The 25,647-nt window shown below is 50.5% G+C and overlaps 1 protein-coding gene across 3 annotated transcripts in view; it reads right to left on the bottom strand.

Annotated features, from left to right (window-relative positions):
* Positions 1–4,292: 4,292 nt before the first annotated feature.
* The window catches only part of TFEB (transcription factor EB), a 50,216-nt gene continuing 28,861 nt past the window's right edge, over positions 4,293–25,647 (bottom strand). The window contains exons 2-10 of one of the 3 annotated variants that reach the window (XM_073320468.2): positions 17,678–17,875; positions 15,760–15,982; positions 15,391–15,645; positions 14,970–15,050; positions 13,133–13,262; positions 12,851–12,907; positions 11,603–11,678; positions 10,778–10,925; positions 4,293–8,531 (exon numbers count right to left, since the gene is read on the bottom strand). In XM_073320468.2, the coding sequence (XP_073176569.1) occupies positions 8,094–8,531; positions 10,778–10,925; positions 11,603–11,678; positions 12,851–12,907; positions 13,133–13,262; positions 14,970–15,050; positions 15,391–15,645; positions 15,760–15,951 (1,377 nt within the window). In that variant the 5' untranslated portion in view covers positions 15,952–15,982; positions 17,678–17,875 and the 3' untranslated portion in view covers positions 4,293–8,093. The remainder of the gene's footprint in view (positions 8,532–10,777; positions 10,926–11,602; positions 11,679–12,850; positions 12,908–13,132; positions 13,263–14,969; positions 15,051–15,390; positions 15,646–15,759; positions 15,983–17,677; positions 17,876–25,647) is intronic. The other 2 variants (XM_073320467.2, XM_073320469.2) reach the window with 2 other exon arrangements.

Below are 25,647 nucleotides of genomic sequence, written 5' to 3'. Positions count from 1 at the left end.
AAGGCCAAACCACTTAGTCTGACCCTCCTACATATCCCAGGCCATTCAGTTTCCCCTTAATACCCCTATGCTGAGCCCTAAGACTTCAAGTAAACTAAAGCATTTTAGTCCTCAGGCAACTGTACTGTTGGGCACTGGTGGCACCTTGGTCTCTCGTCTCTGCCTGGTGCACCCAAGACCCCTGCAATGTCAGGGAACTGACTAGGTGAAAAATGCCCAGGTGATCCCAGCAGACAAGTCACACCCTGTGCCACAGGGAAAGGTGAAAAAAAATCTGATTCCTGCTAATCTGACTTGGGGGGAAAATTCCTTCCCGACTCCAAATCTGGTGACCAGAACTCTCTGGAAAAATCTGTCCCGGATTACGGGATATGAACCCTTCTGAAAATTCTGGCCCACGTGACCTTGGACAAGTCACTTCCCTACTCTGTGCCTCAGTTTCCCCCTCTGTAAAATGAGGATAAGTGATACTGATTTGCTTTCATAAACCACTGAGATCTCTGGGATGACAGCCACTGTGAAAATGCATGGGATCATCATGGTTGCTGTCCTTCGCCCCACACAAATAAACCCCTACACACGGATACGCTGTAAATAAATATATTTTAATGATTTTTTCCCATTCCAGTTCATTCTTTTGTACATTTATTTATAAAACAGTAGTAAAATTTTTGAATCAGAGCACAGTGCATTAAAAAACAAAACACAAAAGATAAAAAAAATCCACGACTGTTCTCTCATGGCATGGGGAGCACCCCACTTCTCACGCTGGCTGGAGCAGGGGATAATGCTGAGGCATGTTCTGCATCCCATAGCCATGAGCCGAGCGCAGTATATACTGTATCTGACAGACATTGACCCCATTCTGCATACAGCACACACCACAACTCACAGTCCATGAAGCATGCCGCACTACGGTATATACTATTGAGGAGGAGCACTTCAAGAAATGTCTGGCTAAGATGTTCCAAAGTGACCAGTGATTCTGGGTACCCAACTCAAGGCATCTTAAAGGGGCCTGATTTTCAGAGGGTGGGGTGCTCAGCACTGTCTGAAAATACAGCACCCAAAGTCACTAGTCTCTTTTGCAAAACATGGCTTCCAAGCTTTGCCCTCCCAAATTCACATGCTTTTCTGAGATGGTTGGGCCCGCATCCTATCAGAAATCTTATGATGTCAGATCTTCCCACACAAATCTTGGTTTTGGTCAGATTGCAGATGCTGCAACAGACCAGGAAAATCTTTCCACTAGATGACATCACTTCCTGTCCCACCCACCAACAGACAGGAAGCGTAAAGGCATGCCACGGTTTTAGACCTCAAGAACAAAAAAGCCAAGTGATTCAAGCTGACATCTTAAGTGAAGGTTACATATGTGCCCATCCCTAGTACATACCGTGTCCTGAAGCCACTCAAGCGCACGGCATAATGCACACGATATACTGCATCCTGTGTTTGCTGAAGCATGCCGCGAATAGTGCACAGTTATAACAGAATCAACCTGCTGTGGGTTCAGAAAGAGCTTTGGATTCAAACCAGGCAGTTTTATTTTCCTCTAAGGGACTCTTCTTATGAGAACGTCTGAGCAACAAAGCACACTAGGCATGTCTAGGTACGTTCCTCTCAGCCCACTGGCTATGGCTCCACCAGGTCTTCCAAGAATCTGACTCTCATCCCACTGGGCACAGCTTCCCACCTGCCTTTCCTGGAACCTTACCCTAGCTCACTGGCAAGAACGTCACCAGCTCTTCCTAGACTGGCTCGGACCATGCACCAATTCCAGTATCTGCTGGATTTTTAGCCTACATCCTGCAGGTCTACATGTGTGAGGCTCTGCAGACAAGCCATGTATCCATAGGCACTTAACAAGGATCTATAAGGTTCTACAAGGTCTGCTGCAGAGGATGCATGCTGCCTGCCTGCAGGCACTTAGCAGAAGTCCCCAAGACTCTCCGGGTGACTGTTCAAATGTGTACAGGGACACAGTGCGTCCACACAGACACTTGTGTTGCGTAACGGAGTCTATAATGGCTGTATTGGCGGATGAATATCCACAGGCACTTAACACAAGTCTATAGGGCTCCAGGGGCCCTGCTCTGAAGGACTATTCCTGTTCATAGGCACATAATAATGGTTACTTGGAGGCAGCCCTTGCCTTGGTTTAACATGGCAAAACGGACACTCCCATCGCTCGTCCTGCAGCCCCCACTCACTGAAAGAGCCACAGAAAATCCTGGCCGCTCACCTCCCCCCGAGACCCTGCATTTATGCCACTGACATTTGCAAGAGCTCCCCTTGCTGGACGGCTATCTCGGGGCAGTGCTTAGTCGTTCCCTCTCCTGCTACCAAATATACGGGAAAGGGAACATAGGCTAGGGACATCCCTTTCCCCTGTTCTTCACTGACTCTCCTGACTGCCAGGGGCTGGGGATCGCCCATCTCAAAAGGGGAAAGAGGTGCTGCCCTCTCTCCCCCACTTTCTCTCACTCGCTTTCTTTACCATCACATGCAAATGTCACTTCCTACTGGCACTTCTCATTGTCAGCTGGGGAGCTGCCTACACCCTGGAGATCATCTCACTCCCATCACAGACTCGCGCTTGCCCCAGAGCTGTACCCTATGGTCACGCCCACACTCAGCACCCTATGATCCAATTCACGAGCTCTTTCCTTCTCAGGGAGTTGGCAGGTTGAGTTTTCCCTTGTGATTTTAGGTCCTGGCCCAGCACCAGTCCCCAGGGTTTGAAGTCAAGGGGGCTGTGCGTGCGTGCGCACAGGGGTCCCACCTGTGCAGCTCTCAGTGCAGAATCAGGGCTGGAGATGGGGCCTGATCTATACAGCCTGGATCTCAGCACTCCTGAACTTTGAGGATTGGGATCCAGACATTACTAATAAAAGAAAGATATTACATCATTCTCCAGTAACGGCCCCAAACACTACCATTTGCTGTAGCCTTCCTGCAACACTTAGGGCAGTTACTGGGGTATAATGTGGTATCATTACTAGAGCTGTCAATTAATTGCCATTAACTCATGCAATTAACTCAAAAAAATTAATCGCACTGTTAAACAATACTAATTGAAATGTATTAAATATTTTTGGATGTTTTTCTACATTTTCAAATATATCGATTTCCATTACAATGCAAAATGTAAAATGTACAGCGATCATTTTATATTATTTGTATTACAAATATTTGCACTGTAAGAATGATAAAAGAAATAGTATTTTTCAATTCATCTCATACAAATACTGTAGTGCAATCTCTATCGCGGAAGTGCAACTTTCAAATGTAGTTTTTTTGATTACATAACTGCACTCAAAAACAACAGTGTAAAACTTTAGAGCCTACAAGTCCACTCAGTCCTACTTCTCGTTCAGCCAATCGCTAAGCGAAACAAGTTTGTTAACATGTATGGGAGATATTGCTGCCCACAACACTTTCATTGCAAATTTGACAAAATGCAAAGAAGATACCAATGTAAAATTTCTAAAGATAGCTAGCACTTGATCCTAGATTAAAGAATCTGAAGTGCCTTCTAAAATCAGAAGGATGGAGGTGTGGAGCATGTTTTCAGAAGTCTTAAAAGAGCAACACTCCGATGCGGAAACTACAGAATCCAAAACACCAAAAAAGAAAATCAACCTTCTGCTAGTGGCATCTGACTCAGATGATGAAAATGAACATGTGTCGGTCCGCACTGCTTTGGATCGTTATCAAGCAGAACCCGTCATCAGCATGGACGCATGTCCTCCGGAACAGTGGCTGAAGCATCAAGGGACATGTGAATCTTTAGCACATCTGGCATGTAAATATCTTGCGACGCCGGCTACAACAGTGCCATGCAAATGCGTGTTCTCACTTTCAGGTGACATTGTAAACAAGAAGCAGGCAGCATTATCTTCTGCAAATGTAAACAAACTTGTTTGTCTGAGCCACTGGCTGAACAAGAAATAGGACTGATTGGACTTGTAGGCTCTAAACCAGGGGCGGCAAACTTTTTGGCCTGAGGGCCACATAGGGTTTCCGAAATTGTATGGACGGCCAATTAGGGGAGACTGTGCCTCCCCAAACAGCCAGGTGTGGCCCAGCCCCTGCCCCCTATCCAACCCCCCCGTTCCCTGATGGCCCCACTCCAGGACCCTTGGTCCCATCCACCCCTCCCTGTCCCCTGACTGCCCTCCACAGCCCCATCCAACCCCTCCTCTCATTCCTGACTGACCCCCCGGGACTCCTGCCCCCGTTCAACCCCAATGTTCCCCACCCTCTGACCGCCCCGACCTCCCCTGCCCTTTATCCAACCCCCTCTGCTCCCTGCCCCCGACCACGCTGCCTGGAGCGCCGATGGCTGGCAGGGCTACAGCCGCACCACCCAGAGCACCAGGACAAGCAGCTGCACCACCCGACTGGAGCCAGCCACGCCACAGTGCAGCACAAAGCACCAGGTCAGCCCGCAGCTCTGCAGCTGCGCTACCCGGAAAGACCTCGCAGTCCCACCGCCCTGAGCATTGCACCGGCAGCGCAGTGAGCTTAGGCTGCGGGTGAGGGGGAACAGCAGGGGAGGGGTTGGGGGCCAGCCTCCCGGGCCAGGATCTCAGGGGCTGGGTAGGAGGGTCCTGCGGGCCGGTTGTGGCCCGCGGGCCATAGTTTGCCCACCTCTGCTCTAAACTAAAGTTTCACATTGTTTTATTTTTGAATGCAGGGTATTTTTTGTGCATAATTATATATTTGTAAGTTCAACTTTCATGCTAAAGAGATTGCACTACAGTACTTGTATTAGGTGAACTGAAAAATACTATTTGTTTTTTACAGTGCAAACATCTGTAATCAAAAATAAATATCAAGTGAGCACTGTACACTTTGTATTCTGTGTGGTAATCCAAATCAATATATTTGAAAATGTTGAAAACATCCACAAATATTTAAAGAAATGGTATTCTGTTATTGTTTAACAGTGCAATTAATTGCATAATTATGCGGTTAAATTTTTTAATCGCTTGACAACCCTAATCATTATTAAAGATTTCCCCATCTTCCCCACATGCCCCTTAGGCTCTTACTGTAGAATACTGTTGTCTATTCTTTTAAATAGAAGTGATCTTCCCCGCCCCACCTCCTCCTCTTCCCCACCCCAATTCCCCTTGCGGCTGTGCCGACATCAACAGCACTGAGAAAGCAGAAAACAATTCAGCTACAAAGCTGTGCAAAGAAACTCTTCGGGGGGTGGAGGGGAGGGATGGACTCTTAGAAGCCAAAGAGCCCTGGCTAAGATTCTGGCAATCGTTACCAATGTACAATCATCCTCCTGCTTCACACCAGGGTGGCTGCCCTGTTACCCAGTCTCTACGCGTGGGCCCAGATACAGGTTTATATTAAGGATCCAAAAGACACGGTATAAAGACCGATTTGCCTTCTGTCTGAAAAGCCCCAGCTCCGAATTATGATGACACGAATGGGGTCAGGAGCCAGTGCTGGTCATTTTGAAGGAGTTCTCGATTCCATTCTTAATGGACCAAACCTTGTTTTGGTCAGGGATGGAAATATCCTCTTCCAATCAGCGAGAACATGGCTTGCGTTGACAGAAACTTGGAAGCAGACATGGAAGCAACTGGGGGCGAGGGGGAAGACGGAGCCACAATGAGGACACAGAACAGCCCTTTGCCGAAACAGTATAATTCCTCACTGTTTCCTTTTGAGCTCAGCAGGGTTAATTTCCGTGGTTTCTAGGACACCACGCCTAGCAAGAGAGATTCCAACCTGAATATGAAGACACAGGAAGTCGAAGAGGGACTTGTTGGAGGGAAGAAGTTGTTTTTAATGTTCCCTGGCAGTTCCTCGTCAAATGGATATTGGTTCTGGGATCAACCTCAAGACAGGGTGGCATGGGTTGGAGGAGCACCTACACGAGAGATTTAGAACACCAGTTTCCCCATATCACTGAGCTCCTCAGTGCTGCCGGAGAACCCTGTAGAACAGAGACCTTGTTCTCCTCCTCTTCAGAGCCAAGCTCACTGAGCCGTGAACTCAGATTCCCCCTCCATCCCTCCCCCCACACCCCACATAACTTTTCCCAGCTTCTATCCATGGCTGGGTTTGTGCTCTTTAAAGGGCAGAAAAATTCCCTCCCATGGATGTTTCAGCAGAAAGCGTTTGGATCCAGATCACTTGACCTCGTGTGGCCATCTTCCACGCGTTCGTGATGACACTGAACACGCTGAGCCAAACCCAGAGGCCCCTTAACTCAGGCAAAGCCTCCCACTGGCCCCAATGGGTGGCTTGCCTGAGTAAAGACTGAGAAAGAAAACAACTCAGTCAGGTCTTTCACTTATTTCACTGGGAGCAGAGGGCACTCAAAGCCTGCCAGGATTTGGCCCACTGAGTGTTTTAACGGAAGACGGGCTCTAAGCTCACCCTGACGATAACAATCAGTTATTTAGGGTGCCTTCCATGAGCTTGATTTGCTAGGTTCAGGCACTGGGGATGCTGGGTGTGAGGGTCCCAATTTGGAGGTTTCAGTGTACAGAGGCGCATTCAAACCCCCTTTCCAGGTGTGGTTCATAGTGGAGGTTCCCCCACACACATGCCTCCACGTCTCAGGTTCAGATTTAGCCCAACGCGATACTCGGTAGTCACAAGTCACTCAGGGCACGTCTAGGGTGCAGATGGGAGTGCGCCTGCCAGCCTGGGCAGGCGAACATGTGCTCGCTCTGCTCCAGCTAGTGCACTAAAAACCAGTGTAAATGGCACGGTAAAGCAGCAATGAGTACAAGCTCGTCTCAACCCCTGGGTCGCGATGCAACCAGCACACTACTGTTCTTAGCTCCTGCTAGTGTGAGCCCAGCTAGCACGTCTGCCTCGGCTGGGAGGCTCGCTCCGGCGAGGTTGACCAGATGTCCTGATTTTATAGGGACAGTCCTGATATTCGGGGCTCTGTCTTATACAGGCGCCCATTACCCCCCACCCCAATTTTTCACACTCGCTCTCTGGTCACCCTCAGGTGCATTTGAAAAAGCCGCCCAAGTGTTTAATAGTGCAAAATGGCCAGCACCATAAAGTGAGGGTGCAAAGCCAGAAGCTGGTGTCTGGAAACACCAGTGTGGGTTTAGTTGCACACTGATGGTTTTGACTGAATATCACTTGGAAGTTTTGGGATTCATCTGAACAGAGTGAGAGGAAGCAGAGATGGGCCCAAAACGGCATCCCAACCCCCTCCACGCTTTTGAGGGTTAGGAACCCACTTCTGAAGTTGGAGGCTCGGTCCCATCTCTCACGGGGCGGAAGTTGAGTGGGACTCAGTAGGTCCACTCTCAAAGCCGGTGCCTTTACAAACCCCGGTGACAAATAAATGAGGCTGTTGCATCCCACTCCTGCTCCCAGCTTTGAAAGTGTCCCTCTGGTATCACTAAATAATTTGTTCAGATTGCCCTCCTCCTCCTCCTCCTCTTCCCCCCTGCAGCCTTCTTACCCAGTGAGCCTTGAGAAACACACCTCCCCTACTCCATGACGACTAGGGACACCACACCCTCCCTTGGGAAAGCTGCACATCCCTGCCCGAAAAGGGAAGGGGAAGCCTAATGCGGGAACATGGTACAAGGCAGCCTCTGCCGACGTCTTCAGAGCAATAGCGCCAGGGCTGGGGAAGACTTTAAGGGAACGTGGGTCACGTGGTGAAGCTTGGCTGGATGCACATTTGCAGCAAGGCGCTCTGAGCGACAAGCCCCCTGTTAGCCTCCGCTGGGACTTGAAGGCTCCTTCTCATACCTGATGGCCTGGCTTCCAGCCTCCACTCCTGCACTGCGTGCGGCTTGTGGGAAGCTTAGCTGAAAGGCAAGGCAGCTGGGCTGTAAATCTAGGGTCATTCCAAGCCAGGGAGCTCCGCTCAGTTCATGGCAAAGCAAGAAAGTTTGCAGATCAAGTTGTAGCAACAAGGGTCTGACTTTCCCAGTGACTGTGACAACGCTTGCATAGAGAAATGTATTTCTACGTAGGCTCAAGTGTGGGTTGGGGTCCTCGTGAGTGGGTGGGGGGGATGTGTGTCTTCACAGACAAGCCTCACTCCTCGTCCTTTCCCCCAGGCTGCGAACGGCTCGTTGTCACAGCATGTCAGCATCCTCCATGCTGAAGCTGCTCCTGCGACTGCTGGCCTTGGAGGCCTCAGGGGACATGGCGGAGAACAAGGGGTCAGAAGCCAGAGGTAACATGGTGTCCTCCATCAGCATCAAGTCCAGCTCCTTCTTGGATAAAGAGGGGAAAGAGACATTGTGGCTGGGGTCCAGCTGGTCGCGGAACCCTCTGGAGCCATCGTCAAAGCTCAGGCCGTGGGTAAAGTCCAGCTGGTAGGGAGACGGAGGTAGCAACGGCAGCTGCTGCTGCGTCTCCTGGTCTGGAGGTAGCTGGGGCTGCTGAGGCTCTATCGACCCGTCCTCTCCAGTCGCTTCTTGCTTCACGACCTGCTGAACTAGTTCTGCCATGTTCACGCCGGAGGGCGAGGCGGCAGGCAGCCCATGGAGGCGCGCCTGCATCTCCAACTCCTGTAGGACAGAGCACACAAACCAGGAGTCCTTATGAGGGGCACCAACACCACCATAACAGGGAGCAGGAGGGAGCCAAGATGGTCTCGCCCCACTAACTGCTCTGTGGGGAACCCTCCCCTAGCCTGAAAGCTGAACTGACACAATCCAGCAGCCAGAAACAATGGGTGAAAGGCACCAGGGTCATGTTAAGGACCAGAGGGTTGACAAAGTGCAGACGCTACAGGCCAAGACTGTCCAAAGCGACTGGTGATTTTGGGCCCCCAACTTGAGATGCCTTCAAGGGGCCTGATTTTCAGACAGGGCTGAGCACCTGCCCCTCTGAAAATCAGGACCGTTTCAGATGTCTTAAGTCAGGCACTTTTGACCACTTTGGCCCTGGCCGCCACCCACTCCAAGAAGGCAAATAAGAACCACGGCTCCCAGAAGCCCTAACAGCATTTTTGTGGTTACTCCCACCTCTCCCCATGGCCACTAAGCATGGTTCATTTCAAATCCTCGAGCAGCTCCACCCCTTTCGAACATCCTTCTCAGGGGACTGAACTGGTGACAAGGCCAGATGGAAAAGGCAGGCAGACAGACAGGGGCCTTGGGAGAGGGGTGAAGAGATTCCAAGAGAGACAGCGGAAGAGAAAGATAGCAAACTACACAAAGACAGGGGATACCCAGGGAAATAAAGAAGGAGGAAGAGGCAAAGAAGAAAACAGCAATTCAAACTTTAATCCATAAAGTCCCCAGTCCCTGCCAGGTTTTCTATTTCGTAGGCTGAATTCCAGTGATCAGCAACCCAAGGATAAGGTGAGGCGGACATTGCAGGCTCAGTGCTTTAGTGCAAGCAGGCTGCTCGCTAACCTACATGAAATCCCTGGCTAAAGCTGAAAGAAAAGGAGTACTTGTGGCACCTTAGAGACTAACCAATTTATTTGAGCATGAGCTTTCGTGAGCTACAGCTCACTTCATCAGATGTTTACCGTGGAAACTGCAGCAGACTTTATATACACACAGAAATCATGATTTCTGTGTGTATATAAAGTCTGCTGCAGTTTCCACGGTAAACATCTGATGAAGTGAGCTGTAGCTCACGAAAGCTCATGCTCAAATAAATTGGTTAGTCTCTAAGGTGCCACAAGTACTCCTTTTCTTTTTGCGAATACAGACTAACACGGCTGTTCCTCTGAAACCTGGCTAAAGCTGGCGTCAGCATCCCTATCCAGGTAGCACCAGGTACCATAAACCCTAGGTCAATCTTTCCAAACCTGGCGGCCTAGTGAGCCTCCTAAATCCACACTGAGGCTCCTAAAAACCTCTCTTTAGGTGCCCAGAGATGGATTTGGAGCCTGCCATTAGCAAATAGGTTTGAAAGTGTTAGCCCAAGTGCCACAGCCTGGGAAGCACAGGCCTCCCCACGGCAGGGACAGCTACAAACACAGCAAGCCTGGCTCCCACGCGAACGCCAAGAGTTGCAAGTGTTCCTTGTTTTGAATGGAAGCACTCCCAAACTAGCTCGTCCCTGCCACTGGTGGGAACCGGTCAGCTGCAAGCGGAGGGCCTGATCTGCAAAGCAGCACTCACAAGTCAATGGAAATGGCCCAGGTGAGGAAGAGGGTAGGCAGGAGCAGGCCCCTAAAGGACCTGCATGTCTGCAATAAGTAAGCTGTGCAAACAGCATTGCTAGGGGCCTGATGCAAAGCCCACTGAAGTCAATGGGAACCTAGCCAGAGACTTCACTAGTTTTGGCCCAGTGTGTGCATGGAGCATCTCAAAGGGGCAGAAATGAATCTCAGGTGATGCCAGTGAGAGTCTGGACGGACTCCATCTAGGTCAATGAAGATGCTCTAATTTCACAGCCTTAAGGGAGAACAGAATCTTGCCCAGACTCCCTGTGAAGGGGCAGGAACAAGATTTGAGCCCCTGAAGGTGTTTTAAGGTACATCTACACCAAGAAAAAAACCCAAAACCTGTGGCACCTAGTCTCAGAGTCCGGGTCAACGGCATCAGACTCGCGGAGCTAAAGATAGCAGTGTAGGTCAGGCTGGAGCCTGCCCTCCAATGCCCTTTCCTGCACAGGGTTTCAGAGCCTAAGACTGCATGGCTACACTGCAATTTTTAGCATGCAGCTCTAGCCACGTGAGCCCAAGTCAACTGACCCAGGTGACCCACGGCCGTGTCGTGGGTCTCTTATTACAGTGTGGATACATCCTCAGGCTGGGTTAGAATGGAGGGACAGGGGGAAGATGGGAACACACCTGGATACGGATCAATAACTGCTTATTCGTCATTTCCAGACGCCGAGAGTGATTCTCCAGATCCCGTGACCTCTGCAGGTCCTTCTGCATCCTCCTGATGTAATCAACCGAGGCCTTCAGGATCGTCCCTTTGTTCCAGCGAACATCTCTAGGGTACCACATGGGAGAAGTCATTACAATCTGTGCTGTTAGCTCCTTCTAACCAACTCCAAGGCCCGGACAAGTTCTAACGAGCACTGCTGTACTGAAATGCCTCTCTGCAAATGTAATGCCCTGAATTACCTCCTGGACACACTCATGTAGGGAATGGCACTGGCCTGGGTCAATACACACACGCCATTATCCCAGCCTCTGAAAACACCAAGCACCAGACTCCTAGGGAATCCGATGTGGGACCAGACACTGACACCCAACCGGCCAGTATCAAAGCAGTTGCCCAGCTGGAAGATCAGATGAAGGAATGAAAATTCTCCATGTGTGAAACAGAATCTGGCTCAGCACTGGAACAACCCGTTACTAGGAAACGGCAGACAATCATCTACATCTAGTCCATCCCTGGCCAGAGCAGGCTTGATCTCCACAGTAAATTTTCAGGTGCCTTGTCCAGTCAAGTTTTACAGGTCAAACAACGGGACTCCCACTGTTTCTCCGGGACGAACACTCAACAGTTGCAATTAGAAAGTTTTCTCCTGATCTACAGAATAAGGTTCATCCCCCAGGGCCACACCATTTGGACCATCCTTAACAATTCCTCTGCCACGCACCATCAAATCCACGTGGGATATGTAAGACAAGGCGACTTGTACCGCTTGCAGTGATACTTACAGATCATTGGCTTTTGGGATCAGCATTCCAAGTTCTTTGATGCGATCGTTGATGTTAAACCTTCGTCTTCTCTCAACTAAAGAGAGGGAAGGGAAAGAGAGAGTTGGAAACTGACCCACGTTTAGGAATTTGGGACCAGCCTCAACTCTCTGCAGCCTGTACCACTCTCAGTCCCCACTGTCCCCAACCTGGATTATGGAAATCACCAAGTTCCCCAGAGAGATTCTCGTCCCTTGTTCTCCTTACCCAGCTTTGGACCGAGGGACTAGGAGAGCCATTCAGAAGCTGGCCTGTCCTCGTCACCCAAACATGCATCCTTCAATTCTGGAGGACTGCAGTTTACATGTGATCGACTTCACAGGCACAGGGCAGTTGGAGGTGGGGTGGCAAAGGTCTAGATGGGGAAACATTCAGTGGGCGAGGGACAGTTTAGAGAGGAGGGTGGGTTGCAAGAGCTGTTGGGAGAGATGGGGTAGTGTAGGGCCATATTGGATGGGAGAGAAGTGGTTGAAGGTAGCATGCGGTGTCATAGGAGGTACTGGGTATGACAAGGGGGCTTGGAGGTGGGGTGGGAGAGACTTAGGATGCTATTTAGCATAGGAAGTTATTGAGACCAAGAGCTTAGCACTATTCAAACAAACAAAGGATGAGACATTTTGATGGAGAAAGAGAACATTAGAGTTACATTAGACATGGTACCAATATCTATGGGATACAAACCCTCATATTTCAGGCCGCAAGCTAGTGGTGAGGGCCTGACAGTGCTCATGAAGAAACTTCCCTCTGAACAGGTTATCCCATAACTGTCCAGAAGATACTGTCTGATCTTACTTCGATTGTAAGACCTTTGTGGCAAGAACTGTCTCTTTGTTCTATATGTACAGCCCCTAGCGCAATGGGGGCTTGGTCCATGGCTAGGGACCTGAGGCACTACTGCAATAAAAATAAAATAATCACAATAATGAGGTTTCTTTTACTTTCCTCTGAAGCATCTGGGACTGGCCATTGTCAGCCAGGATACTGGGTTAGGTGGAGCTCTGCTCGGAGATGCTGTGGGGATCCCTGTATGCCATGCACAAGAGGTGCGAGGTGGAATGGGCTGTTCAGACAGATGAGCAGGATGAAGGCAGAGTGAAAGGGAAACCAGCGATACAGACAGAGGTGCCTCCAGGAAAAGAATGGGGGTTGGGCTGAAGGGAACTAGGGCAGGAGACCCAGCCATACAGCTAGAATGAACCATCCACTCACTCAGGTTGTGATTGTCCTTCTTCTGACGCTCTTTAGCCAAGGCACGACTCTCGGCATCTACAAGAAAGACCCAAGAGGTCACACCACGCTTGTTACAAAGCCGTGTTTTCTCCCCACCTCTCCCAGCATCACTCAGTACGTAACGTCAAACAGAGTGGGCAGGATTCTGTTTGACCCGCACCCCGCGTAACCCTCGCTACCATCAGTGGCACGAGCATTGATGCAGGATTTGGCCCGACCTGACAGACACGGACACACACATAAGCTGCAGTCAGAACTCACATGCGTTACCTGTCAGGTCTCTCTTCTGAGTGAGGTCGGCAGGGCATGAACTGCTGGTGACAGCCACCAGGGAGGCCGTCAGCTGGGGGTCACCACTATATACATTCATGTGACTGCTGGACATTGGAAGCTGAAAAACAAGGAAGCACATGATTAGTATGGTTCTCATCCAGGAGGAGGAGGAGCAGCGGGAGATGGGATCAGGGAGTTAGAAAGCTGGCTCAGGGCTGGATCTCCAGTAAGATTCCAAATCACAAGGCCTGGCATGAAGGGCACCACAATCTAGGGGCTGAGCATGCAACTGGGAGCTGGAAACTGCTGGTTTCTACTCCCCTGCTCTGCCACTGACTCTCTGTGGGACCTTAGGTGAGTCACTTCACCCCTCTGTGCCTCGGTTTCCCTATGTGCAAAATGAGGACAAGGCTACTGACCTAATTCACGAGGGGCAGGGCAGTGATGGCTTGGACACTGAATCCATCAAGCTGAGATTTTCTAAGGGAGGAATTGACTTTCACTGGGCACTAGGCTCTAACTCCTAGCTCTAACTCTAAGCCCCACTGAAAATCCCAGCTATAAACATTGACAAAGCGCTAAGTAGCCTCATTGCCGCATGATACGTTCTCACGGTGGGACGCTAAGTGATGGAAAGGGAGGAGGGTGTTAAAAATCAATCAATCTTCACCTTGCTATGGTGCCTTCCATCCAGTGACAGAATCTCAAAGCACAATCAAGAAAGCCTCACCATGCACCCTGGGAGTTAGATATCCTTAGCCCTATTTTACAGATGGCAACACTGAGAGGTAAATGGACTCGCTCATGGACGTGCAGTGGCTGAATCAAGAACTGAAACCAAGACTCCCAATTCCCCTGCTCTAATCACCAGACTGCAATCCTCACAGTCAGGCCAAAAGTTCAAGTGATAGCAGCCTGTGCTGGGAGTTCAGGCCTCAAACCCTGCTGAGTTTGCACAATGGGGGACAGTCACGGATCTCTTACGCCCTCCCAGCCCTTTGGGGCTCATTTAAAAGCAGAAGCCTTAAGGAAAGGGCTCGTGGAGTCTCATAGCAGTCAGTCATGCTATTGCACTGCTTTCCCCTCCCCCAGCCCACACACAGCAATGCCAACCGATGTTTACAGTCTCTAGGTCAGGCTGCAGCCAGCTCAGACTAGCACTGGCTGCTGACTTACTAGGCAATAATAATCACTACAACTCTAGGGGCTGGGCAGGGGGAAAGAGGCTCAGCCAGTTTGTACACACCATGACGCATGATTTCCCACTGCCTGCCGGGTGCTGGGCTGACATACAGAGAGCGTGCAGCAAAATCCCAGGTTACGGCCTTGACAGTCAGTAGCAACAATCAATGCAGGGACACCCCAGTTGCCAGCTTCTCTGTTCCAGCCGAACTCCGCTCAGGGCAGGAATTGAGGGGGCAGGTGGTAAAGGTGGCTTCATGCCTCCAGTGAGCCTCCCTATATTTTGAGACCAGCCAAAAGCCTGTCTGACCCCCCAGTGTGAGTTAGAGCAGCCTCAGTAGCTGCTCTAGCTTACACTCTGCTCCCCACAGCCCCGAGGCTAGACCGCACTAGCGTACAGCGGTTACCCTGGCTCTCGGCCATCAATGGAAGGGGCGGAGAGCCACGGACAATCCAGCCCAGAGGGTATGGATAGCACAGTCACCCTCTCCCTGCGGCTACCCTTTGCTGGAAGAGCTCCGTTTCCCCATACCCTCGAGCACATATACTCTAACAGTTCCCTGGCCAGCACATGTCAAATGCAGGCTCCTCCCCTCCCTCCACAGTCAGGATAACAGGCCAGAAGTCAATCAGAGACACTCACGGTGTTGGGCATGTGCATTTCCGGGTTAATATAGCCCAAAACATCATCCAGACGCATGATGTCATCAATGACCTCGTCTATCTGGAAGAGAAAGTTGCATTCTGACAAAGCACACGGCTGGAGATGCAGGGTCACTGGGCAAAAACAAGACAGCTGAGGGTTTCCTCAGTTCCATGGTTTCATTTTTGATGCTATGAGCTGCCTTGTCCATGAAATGCGCTACATCTAGCTAAATATTTATATCCTATGTCCCACCGTGCCTCCTGCTGGGAAATCCCAGCTCTCCGCTCTGCTCCTTATAGTGCCTCCTGCTGAGAGAAGCCAGGACTGGAGAGATCCTGATCACATGCCGCTTTTAAATCCTTCACTTCCTCTCCCCTATTCCATCCTGCTGCTCTATAAAGCCAAGCAATTTCCTTACCTCCCTCTCCGGGTTGGAGCTGATGTTGAGCATGGCCATGGGGCTGTTGGGAGCGCTGTTGCCAGCTGAAGAGGACATGACATGGCCGGGCCGGACGCCCGGGGAGGCAGCCGGGGGAGGCTTTGGAGAGTGCCGGACGGGGCTGATGTGAGAAGCAAACTTATTCCCGTAGGTTTCAGAGATATACTCCTGGACCTTCTTGTCCCGTGACTTCTGCAGATGATACGTGGTGGGGTTCTCCAGGTACGACTGAACCTAAAAATCCACACACCCCCCAGGCAGGGAAAAACTATTAGAGCTCTCAACACGACCAAGACTCCCTCCCCACCCCCCCAAGGAGAGAAGAAAACAAACTAATTTGTACTGTACCTTTAAGACCTCTCCCGGCACAGACGGCGCAGACTGGAATTGGACTGGAGTGTTGATGGCAGGCGTGGGGGCCAGCGGCATCTGCTGCTGCATGTAATGCATCACCGCTTGCTGCTGCAGCCGCTCCCTCTGCTCCTCCTGCTGTGCTTGCTCCCGCATAAGCTGCATCCGCAGGCCGATGCGCGACGCCATGGCGCTCGCGTGGGGCGGGTCACGGCTTCTCCTGAGAGACATGGGATGGGTTGGACCATAGCAAAGGCTGCAACAGGATTAAGTCAAGCCCGAGGGCCCTGGCTCTAATGGCAGCACTGTTGGGGAGTGCCCGCCACCTCGCTATCTCAACATGCTTCATGTGGGGAGGGTCAGTAACGTTATCCCCATTTTACAGATGGGGAAACAGAGGCACAGGGTGGCAAAGGGGCTTGCCCGTGGCCACACAGAGTATTTTCTCTGTATGACAGCTGCATCCACAGCCAAGTGACCTCTACCACCAGTGGCCTCCCAGCCAATATCAGGGCCCCAGCATGCCGTAAGGATGGCAAGACCAGTCCTACCAAGGCAGCACCAGCCTGTGATTATTTCCTGGGCGATCACTCTGAAAAGCATGATATAAGGGTTAACTATGAGGTGATTAGGTGCCGTACGTACATGTAATGAAGTCCCTGCCTGGAAGAGCTTACAATCGAAATACAGAAGGCAAAGAAAGGATTATTATCCCTGCTTTATACCTGGGGAACTGCAGCACAGAAAGGCTGAGTGACCTGCAGCCAGCCTGTGGTCGTGCAGAGAACTGAAGCGTGGGAAGTCAGTTCTCTAACCAGTAAGTCAAACTGCCTCCCCGAGTCAGGGAAAGACCCTCTGACTCCCAGTCAACACCGAGCAGAACAGGGCTTTGATCTTTGGGCCCCACCACAAAAATAGCCACAGCAATAAACCAACCCCCAAAAGAAGGATACACAAAAAAGCCATCAACCGTTTCCCATGACAGCTTCAAAGACTTCATCTTTCCACCTTCGGCCACTGATCTGGAATGACCCACTGCAGGCACTCGGAAAAAATAATCATCCCTAGCTCTTATCTGGCACTTTTCATCGGGAGAGCTCAAAGCACTTTATAAAGGAGGTCACTGAACAGATGGGAAAACCGAGGCACTAGGCAAGGATGAGACTTTGCCCAAACTCACCCAGCAGGCCAGTGGTAGAGTTGGAAATAGAACCAAGTCTCCTGAGTCCTCGTCCAGTCCTCTAACCACTAGGCCATGCTGCACACTCCCCATTCATTGAGCCAAACCCCTTTCCCAGGCATGCTGCCATATCAAGGGACTAAAGGCACAACACTCTGTTAGGGAAGGGGGCAAGATGAGTTTCCAGTGATTCAGGCCTGATGTTCTCCACCCCACAGACCTCAGTAGGCCATCTTCTGCTGAGGGACTGGAAATTCAGCCAAGATTTTCAAAAATAGGGGGTCTAAAATGGGGTGCCCTGGTCGATGTTTTGGCACCTAGATAAGCAAGGCCTGATTTTCAGGAATTCCAGGTACCAGAAGGTCCTGTGGGTATAGCAGTTGCACACAGCCATGTATCTAATTGGAGCCAAGGAGCCTCAGTTCAGGCCCCTCCATTTCTTTTCAATCTTCGCCTTCGTCTCTCTGGTCCTGCTGTGCCTGGACTAGCTGCTGTCCCTGCTCTGGGAGAGGAAATGATTCAGGTCTGGACCCTGCCTGTACTCGGATGCCAGGCTCTTTCATGACAAACTTGCTCTGCCTTGCTGTCAAACCAGGGCCAGTTGGCAGAAGGAGAGAGAGCTCCTAAATCAGTGCCAGAGCCCGATAAGAGGGAGAGAAAGCAGGTGGGTGAGGAAAACCAGCAATGCATGGAATCTGTGCAGTGAGGCAAATCCAGACCCCAGCGCTCACTGACCTTTATGTGCTGGTTTCTCCTGGAAGCTGGAAATCGATGCCCTGGATTGAGGCACTTCCCAGCTCTGAGACAAGGGACCAGTCAGGGTTCCAGACATTCTGCCACCCACCCAGACCCAAGACTGCCTCTTATTTCCATGGAGAGCTTCCAGGTGATGTCTCTATTGCTACAAGAGAAACCCAAGGGCCAGGAACCCAGCTGTGGACAGAGATGGGAGCACAAAGGGAAAGCCAAGAGAATAGGCCAGATAGAGAAGAAAGAGGGTAATAGCCAGTTAGTTATTCCTGAATTTCAAGGGAAATCCCACTGATGTGCTGCTGGTGGGAGCCAAAAGAAAGATCTGTGAAGAGAAAGAACATGTTAAAAAAAAAAAAAAAAAAAAAGAGACAGCCAGAGAGAGAAAGAGGAAGAAAGAAAAGAGCCTTGCACAGGAAGTGGAATGACATGGTTTAACTGTCTCTTAACTTACCTAGCATGACCCACACCCAGTCTCCCTTGTCCCCTAAACCTATAGGTGCTCCCCATAGCCTGGTGGTGGGGAGACTGTCAGGAGTCATTAAACCCAAAGCCAGAGTGAAACCTTAACACTCGAACAATGCAAACAATGCCCCTTCTGTCCCACGAGCCTGCATGCAAGAGTCTGGAGGCGAGAGAAGCAGCACGAGGTGACGGAGAGCGACGCAGCCAGACACAGACAGGGCTCTTGTTTGTCCATACAAAGGGGATGGGAGCCCATTCAGGTGCAGTGAAGCAGCGCTAAAGAAGCCTGCAGAGACGAGGGGGCTCCAGAGGGAGCCGCCCTACCTGGGACATACTGTTTCTGAAGTACTGAGTGTTACGGACTCATCCATCCTGCGAGGCAGGTACAGCTCAGTGTCATGATGCCCCTTTTTACAGATGGGGACAGGGAGTCAGTGCGAATAGAACCCAGGAGTCCTGACTTGTGACCGTCTGCTCTATCCCCTGGACAAGTGTTGCCCAAATGATGGGTCGCAGGAAGGTTCTAAGTGGGTCACCACATCTAGGGCCAGATTAACCCATCACAGGTCCTTTGCCTAAGCAAACACACACTTCCCCTGGCCCGAGGCAGAAGGGAGTTCCTGCAGGGGTGGGGTGAGCCCACCATGAGCCCAGAGCTGGGCCCAGCCCTGCGGGATAGGAGCTGCTTGGTCAGTACAGGCAAGGCTCACGGGGGTTAGGGTTGCAGTGCCGGGGCAGAGGGTGCATATCCATAATGGTGGGTCGCAAAAATAAATAAGACAAAATGCAGTTGGCGATTCACCTTAGGAAAAGGTTTGGGAACCACCCGCCCATGCAGACTGTGGAACTGAACCCAGGGGTCTTGGCTCCCGGTCCACTACTCTAATTGCTAGCTCACACTGGGATAGCCCATCATCCGTAACTTGGGGAAGATGGCAGGTGGTTCAAAGCAGAATTTTTTCTCCAGACTGCTGTGTCTGAAGACATGTGGGGGGGGAAGGAGAGAGATTCGAGATGAAGAAGGCAGGAGGTACACAATTCAGCAGCAGGAGCAGTGAATCTGGCAATGCAGGGAAGGGATGTTTCCTTGTATATTTAGGGAACTGAGAGTGATCAGGGGGACCGGGTTACCTTTCCCACTCAGTCAAGACATGCCACTCCCATGAATTGTGACACTACAAAGTGTCCTACAGAGGTCAATCCAGAGCAGAAAAGTGCAGCAGGGGGAGAGGACTTGTCTAACTCCCATCCCGCACAGTCCTGTTAGCGATTCACTTCTGACCCTTGCCTCTCTCTCTCTTCTCCAAGGTTTGCACACTCAAACACCTGGGAACCCATGATGTTGATAAACAAGGAAGCAAGAGGAAGGATGATCTTGTGTTTAAGGCACAGGCCTCAGAACCAAGACTCCTGAGCTCCATCCGTGGCTTTCGGACCATGAGCAAGTCCCCTAAGTTCTCTGCGTCTCAGTCTCCCTGTTTGCAAAGCGAGGCTATTGTTACCTATCTGATGTGGAAGGTGTGGGGTACATGGAGACACTGTCTGAACAGATATATTGTTTTTAAATACCATACCTTTACCCCCCAATACATACACACACGCACACACAGACACAAACCAGTCAACAGATCTGGATAATAATCCAGTCTAGAGGCCCAGACAATGACTTACATTTACTGAGTGTTTTTTCATTCAGAAAGGTCCCAAAGCATTTTAATATTCTAGTGGGTGGGATCACCTCAAAACTGGGCTCAGGATGGAAACTGCCTCATCCCTTTCACTACAGAGTTGCTGCTGTATTAGCAATCAATTCTTACACCACTAAAATGCAGTCACCTCTGAGGCAAAATACAGGGTGCTGTTTAAGCATGCCCAATAACAGCACTGCATTTGGGAGAAAATGGGTCCAGTGAAAACTGCAAAGAGTATTCATGGAGGCAGGATGCAATTAGCTCAAAGGGAATTTGTCCAAGAGACCAGCGCTAACATCACAACACTTGCAAAAAGAGCCAAACATGCCCCAGGGGCGATAGGGCACTGGACTACAAATCAAGAGACAGTGGGACATTCTCAGCGACGTCAAGGCCCTTCTGTGCTACTCTGCCAGCATAAAGGGGCTTTAAGTGTGTGGAAAGGGCCCCTGAGAAAAGACACTGCACGCCCAAGTGTGAGTTAGTGAAAGGGGCTCCATATGGTGGACGCTGCTCCCAGCCCCTGGCATGGGGGTCAGAGGCATGGGCCGAGTGTACTGTGCTATAATTATTCTTTGCTTCCCGTGGTCTGTATGGGACTGGGCAGATCCGTGCACGGTTCCAGAATCCAGGCAGCGCAGAAGTGGCTTAAACCCCCCTTCCCTCCAGCATGAAAATGGAGTAACTGAGAATCAAGTTCTAGGGCCTGGGCCTGGCACAGCCACTGACTTATGGTGTGACCTCAGCCAGGCAAGTCACAGCCCCACTTCGTGCCTCAGTGTCTCCCACTGGTAAAATAGGAACAATGATACTGACCCACTGTTATAAGAAACCCGAGATCTATGGGGGAAGAGAGAGATGCATCATCATCATCATCTATCCTTGGCTCTTATATGGCCCTCAGCGGGGCAGTATCTGAGCACCTCAGAATCTTTTTTTTAAAGCATTTCTCCTCACAACCCTCCGTGAGGCAGGGCAGTGCAGATGGGTAAACTGAAGCACAGAGATGCTAGGTGACTTGCCCAAACTCTCACAGGAATTTCCTGTGGCAGAGGAGAAAACAGAACCCAGGTCTCCCAAGTCCCAGTTCAGTACCCTAACCACTGGGCCATCCTTCCTCTCTCATGACCTACAGGTGGGCAGGGCCTGAGTCTTACATATCAGGCAAAAGACACAGTCCAAGAGTTTCAGAAGCGCAATGGCTCTCAACCTTTCCATACTACTATAATCATTTCAGAAGTCTGCTTGGTCTTGCCTACCCCCAAGTTTCACCCCACTTAAAAATTACGTGCTTACAAAATCAGACATAAAAATACAAAAAGGGTCACAGCACGCTAGTGCTGAAAAATTACTTATTCTTATTTTTACCATGTAGTTATAAAACAAATCGACTGGAATATAAATATTGTACTTACATTGCAGTGTATAGTATACAGAGCAGTATAAACAAGTCATTGTCTGTAGGAAATTTTAGCTTGTACTGACTTCACTAGTGCTTTTTATGTAGCCTGTTGTAAAACTAGGCAAATATCTAGATGAATTGGTGTACCCCCTGGCAGACCTCTGCCTACCTCTGGTTGAGAACCAGCACTAGAGCTTTGGGGGGGCCCAACTTGAGACCTCTTAAAGGGGCCTGATTATCAGACAGCGCTGAACCCCCTCTGCCCCTTTACGGTGTCTCTAACTAGGCATCCAAAAGCACAACTCAGTTTGAAAAATCGAGGCCAAGGTCCATAGGGAAAAAAAAAATCGCACCAGCTAGTAGCTTATTTGGTCTTTTTTCCATTCATTCCAGGGCACAACCTGTGCCAGCTTGATACCAATTTTTAAAGAGGGAACAAAGAACAATGAGGGTAAAGACCCTCTTTGTAAGTTAACTCACATCCTCTACCAAAAGGAATGAGGAAATATTTAAAGGGGAAACATAGAAGCCAAACAACCCGGGTTTACTTAGGAATAAATGTAGCCAGAAAAATCTGAAGGGTTTTTCCTATTTAAACAAAATACATAACGTTAGACAGAAGAGATGTGGTGGATACAATATATCTGGATTTCAATGAGGCATCTGATGCACAGTGCCACGCGATACCCTAAGGGGGAAATTAAATCAAGCTGGCTTGGACAGAAATACGATTACATGGATCAAAAGCTGGCTATTGAACGGCAAGAGGAAGGTAATTAATTATACGTGGTGGCTCATCTCACTGGGAGGGGGAGTGGTGAGAGGTGCCCATGGGGTCCCACTGGGAGGGGTATTAAGTGTCATTTTGGTTAGATGACTTTTGCAAACTAGCTAGAAGACACAGCAGAGGACATGGTGAAATGTGTAAGATGATGCTAAGCCTTGAGGCGAAGGAGAGTCAAGGGAAGTGCAGAAATAAACGCCACAGGGATGGAGAGATGATAGAGTGGCCTGGAACTAATAAAATGAGGCTGACTGTGGACACGTCCCAGCTAATGCAAGTGACGAGTAATAATCATAAACATCAAGTGTCCAGTGAGAGGAAAAGCCTTATAAAGCAGCAATGACAACAAATCGTATGTGCCCATATTGGAGGCACCCAAAAGCACTTTGTAAACGGTCTTGAAATTGCTTCTCTATTAAACAGCAGCTGTTTAAAAGCCACTCCGCAACTCTACACAGCCAGGAGACCAAGTGAAAATGAAACCCTGAACTGGAGGAGCACATTTCATGAATATACCCGGGGCACGCTTTGGCAGTGAAGTGGTTAATAATCCCTTCCACTGAGGACAGGGTGGCTTGGGGAGGCTGAGTGGAGAACAGCTGTGCAGGTGAGGGATTTCAAATCCAGCCCTTGTGAAGCTGCTTGCTCAACTTTGTGATGAGAGTAGGCCTCGGTCCATTTCCTTGCAAACCGGTATCCGCAGCACAGAACCCACCAGCACTCGCTAGCAGCAACCAGGCCAAGGACTGCCTGGACCAGAGAGGCCCAACTCCCTTCTCACATGCACAGGTGGTCCCCTTGTGTCAGGGAATAGGAGGAGTTAGAGCAGCCATTGGAGGCTCTGAATTTGCATCCCCAGCTCATGTCCAAGGCCAGCAGGGGCTGGAAGTGCCCAAAGAGGGGGAAGCTGTAGGGACAAACCTAGAGATGGGCAGGATGGGAGAGGGAGGAGTAGGAAATGAAAGCACAGAACGGGTCTCAGCCTAGGGCATTGAGTAAGCTCTGCTTCCGCTCCAGGATGAGTCTGCCTCTCTCTGCCGAAACAGAGGCCCGGTCCTACAGGATGCCGGTAGCCCACTCTGGGCCCTTCAGAGTCAGAACAGGCTATCTGCTGGGGAGGAGGGGGTCATGTGATGTGCGCCGAGCCATGACCACCCATCTCAAATTACAACACAGGCTTGTCCCTGACAGTCACTGTAAACCAGAACCTGCTTCCCTTCCTGCCCCAGGCAGAGGCTGTATGTCGCTGCAGCCCAAAGTCTACACTCCCACGGGAGCAGATCCAGGCAGTGCAGACAGAATGATGGCATCCGTCCCCCATGCCCAGCAACGTGGCCATCCATCCAGTCCAGACCCTGCTTTCAGCGACGCTGATGTAAATGTGGAATAGCTGCGCTGACTTCAGTGGAGTTACTCCAGATTCATGGCATCGCAACAGAGCACAATGCGGCCCCTCTCCATCCAGGGTCTCACATGGCCCCTTCGTCGCCATAGTAGCAGAGCCCCCAGCAACGTTTGCCTCCTCACACTGCCACGTGATGCCCAAGGGAGCCGCTCTTCCTGACTCCAGGTTTCTGGTCAGGTTTGCATTTCTCCCTCCTTGCTGATGCAACCAAGAGATGAAAGAGAGAGAGGACAAGGGGGGGGGGAAATGAACTCTGTCAGGTGCCGAGTGCCTTTACGTCCCTTTGGGGGGCTGATGGTACTCAGTGCCTTTCAGGATCCAGCTTGGGATTGCCATGAAAGCATCTGAAATATCGGCAGATCAAAGACAACTGGAAGCACTGGGGAGTCTACACAGAAACATGCACGGGCACAGGCGATCAATGCACAGATGAGCAGGTAGCATGGCGGTTACCTCACACCACTGTAAAATATGCTAGGGGACAGGAAAACCATCCATTGCGTATCTTGACTGAGAACCTTATTTACATGCTGGAATAGCCCGGAGTCAGCCATCAATGCCTAGCAGTCGGTGTAGTTGGGCCAGGGCTGACCCCTATGCTTAGGCAAGTCGTGCCTTGAACGATGTTGATAAGAATGCTGTAGCTTGGCATGACTGGATTGCATACGCCAAGTAAATAAACAGAGTTTAAGCCCAGAAGAGACCACCAGATCCACCAGTCTGACCTCCTGCATATCACAGGCCATCCACCCTTCCCCCCACCCCCAAGTGCAAGCTGGGGTTTGCATCTAGTGAGCTAACCAGGTATGGATCTTGATTAGCTCAGTGGGTGCAAACTCCTGCATATCCGTCTTGACACCTAAGAGGTCACCATCATTGTTCATTATTTCTCCGCCAGCAGCGCCTAGAGGCCCTATACTAAGGTCAGAGCCGCATTGTGCTGGGGGCTGTACTTCCGCAGAGCAAACAGGCAGCCCCGGCCCCAAAGAGCTAATAAAATGAGGCTGACTGTGGACACTTCAGAGCTTGCACTCTACATACAAGATAAGAGACAACAAGCAAGAGTCAAACAATGATGATTTAGTTGGGGTTGGTCCTGCTTTGAGCAGGGGATTGGACTAGATGACCTACTGAGGTCTCCTCCAACCCTGATATTCTATGATTCTATGACTGTGATCGCTGGCCACTGGTCTCTCAGTGGGGCTGTCTGTGAGCACAGAGACGGCCTAGGACAACCAAGAAATCTGCACCACACAGTGCCTCCCTCCTTCCCCTAACTGTGAACTTGCTTTACAAGAAACAGGGGGTGGCGGTGAGCAGAGAATTCTGCTATTTCCCCTTAGGAAATTCCTCAGCCAATCACCTGAAGAGAGGGAGAGGTGAGGGTGAGGGGAAAAGGGAAGCCAAAGTGAGGGCAGGCCCCTGATGCGAAATGGGGAGGGGGAAATTAGGCCTGTTTTAAAATAGCCCAGCCGGTTCTGCTTGGCTTCACCCTCGGTAATGCTCAGCAGCTTCTGCTTTCGCTCTGACTCACCCGCAGTGTGGGGGGAGGCTAACAGGTCTGACAGAAGGAGAATGAAAACCACTGGAGTCACAAGGGCCATGAAAACTGAAGGCAGCAAGCTCAGCCTGGAGAACGGCCACCAGACTGGGCTCTCATGAACAATCCTGAACTAAGCGGGGGGAAAGGGGGGGTCTTTCCCAGGGTGCTGCAGGATGTGGTGCTGGTGATTCACTAGGGGGCGCTCTTCCCTCCGAGAGTGAACCAAACCACTGGCCCATAGCAGTGCTTTCTTTCAGGCCAGACGCACAAGTGAGGTCCCCGCGAGCTGTGGACCATTAAAGATTCTTGTGATTCTTTGCAAGATGAGAGGCATTAGCCTCAGGGTCATCCAGTAACATCCAGAGCAAGTACCGTCTGGCTCCCTACATTCCTCAGAGAGAGACCTGTAAATCTGGCACAAAACCAGTCTATGTAACCTCTGCTACACCTTGCATCTTGTACCGCCCTCGATCATGAGATCTCAGCCCCTGAGGATCATGAATAGGTGCTAGGGTAATGCAACATGCGGCTAAATGGGAACGGGATCCCAGGAAAATGGAAAAGCAGGCCCCATTAGGGAACCCACTAACTTAGAACAGAAAGTCTCCTGGCAGGGACACTGCGTGCATAGAGCACCCAGCACAATGGGGTCCCGATCCTGACTG

This window comes from Lepidochelys kempii, chromosome 21 (assembly GCF_965140285.1).
Source record: "Lepidochelys kempii isolate rLepKem1 chromosome 21, rLepKem1.hap1, whole genome shotgun sequence".
In the NCBI taxonomy this organism is placed as follows: Eukaryota; Metazoa; Chordata; order Testudines; family Cheloniidae; genus Lepidochelys; species Lepidochelys kempii.
The sequence above is the reverse complement of the archived record's forward strand: the minus strand, read 5'-3'. Positions and strand labels throughout refer to the sequence as shown.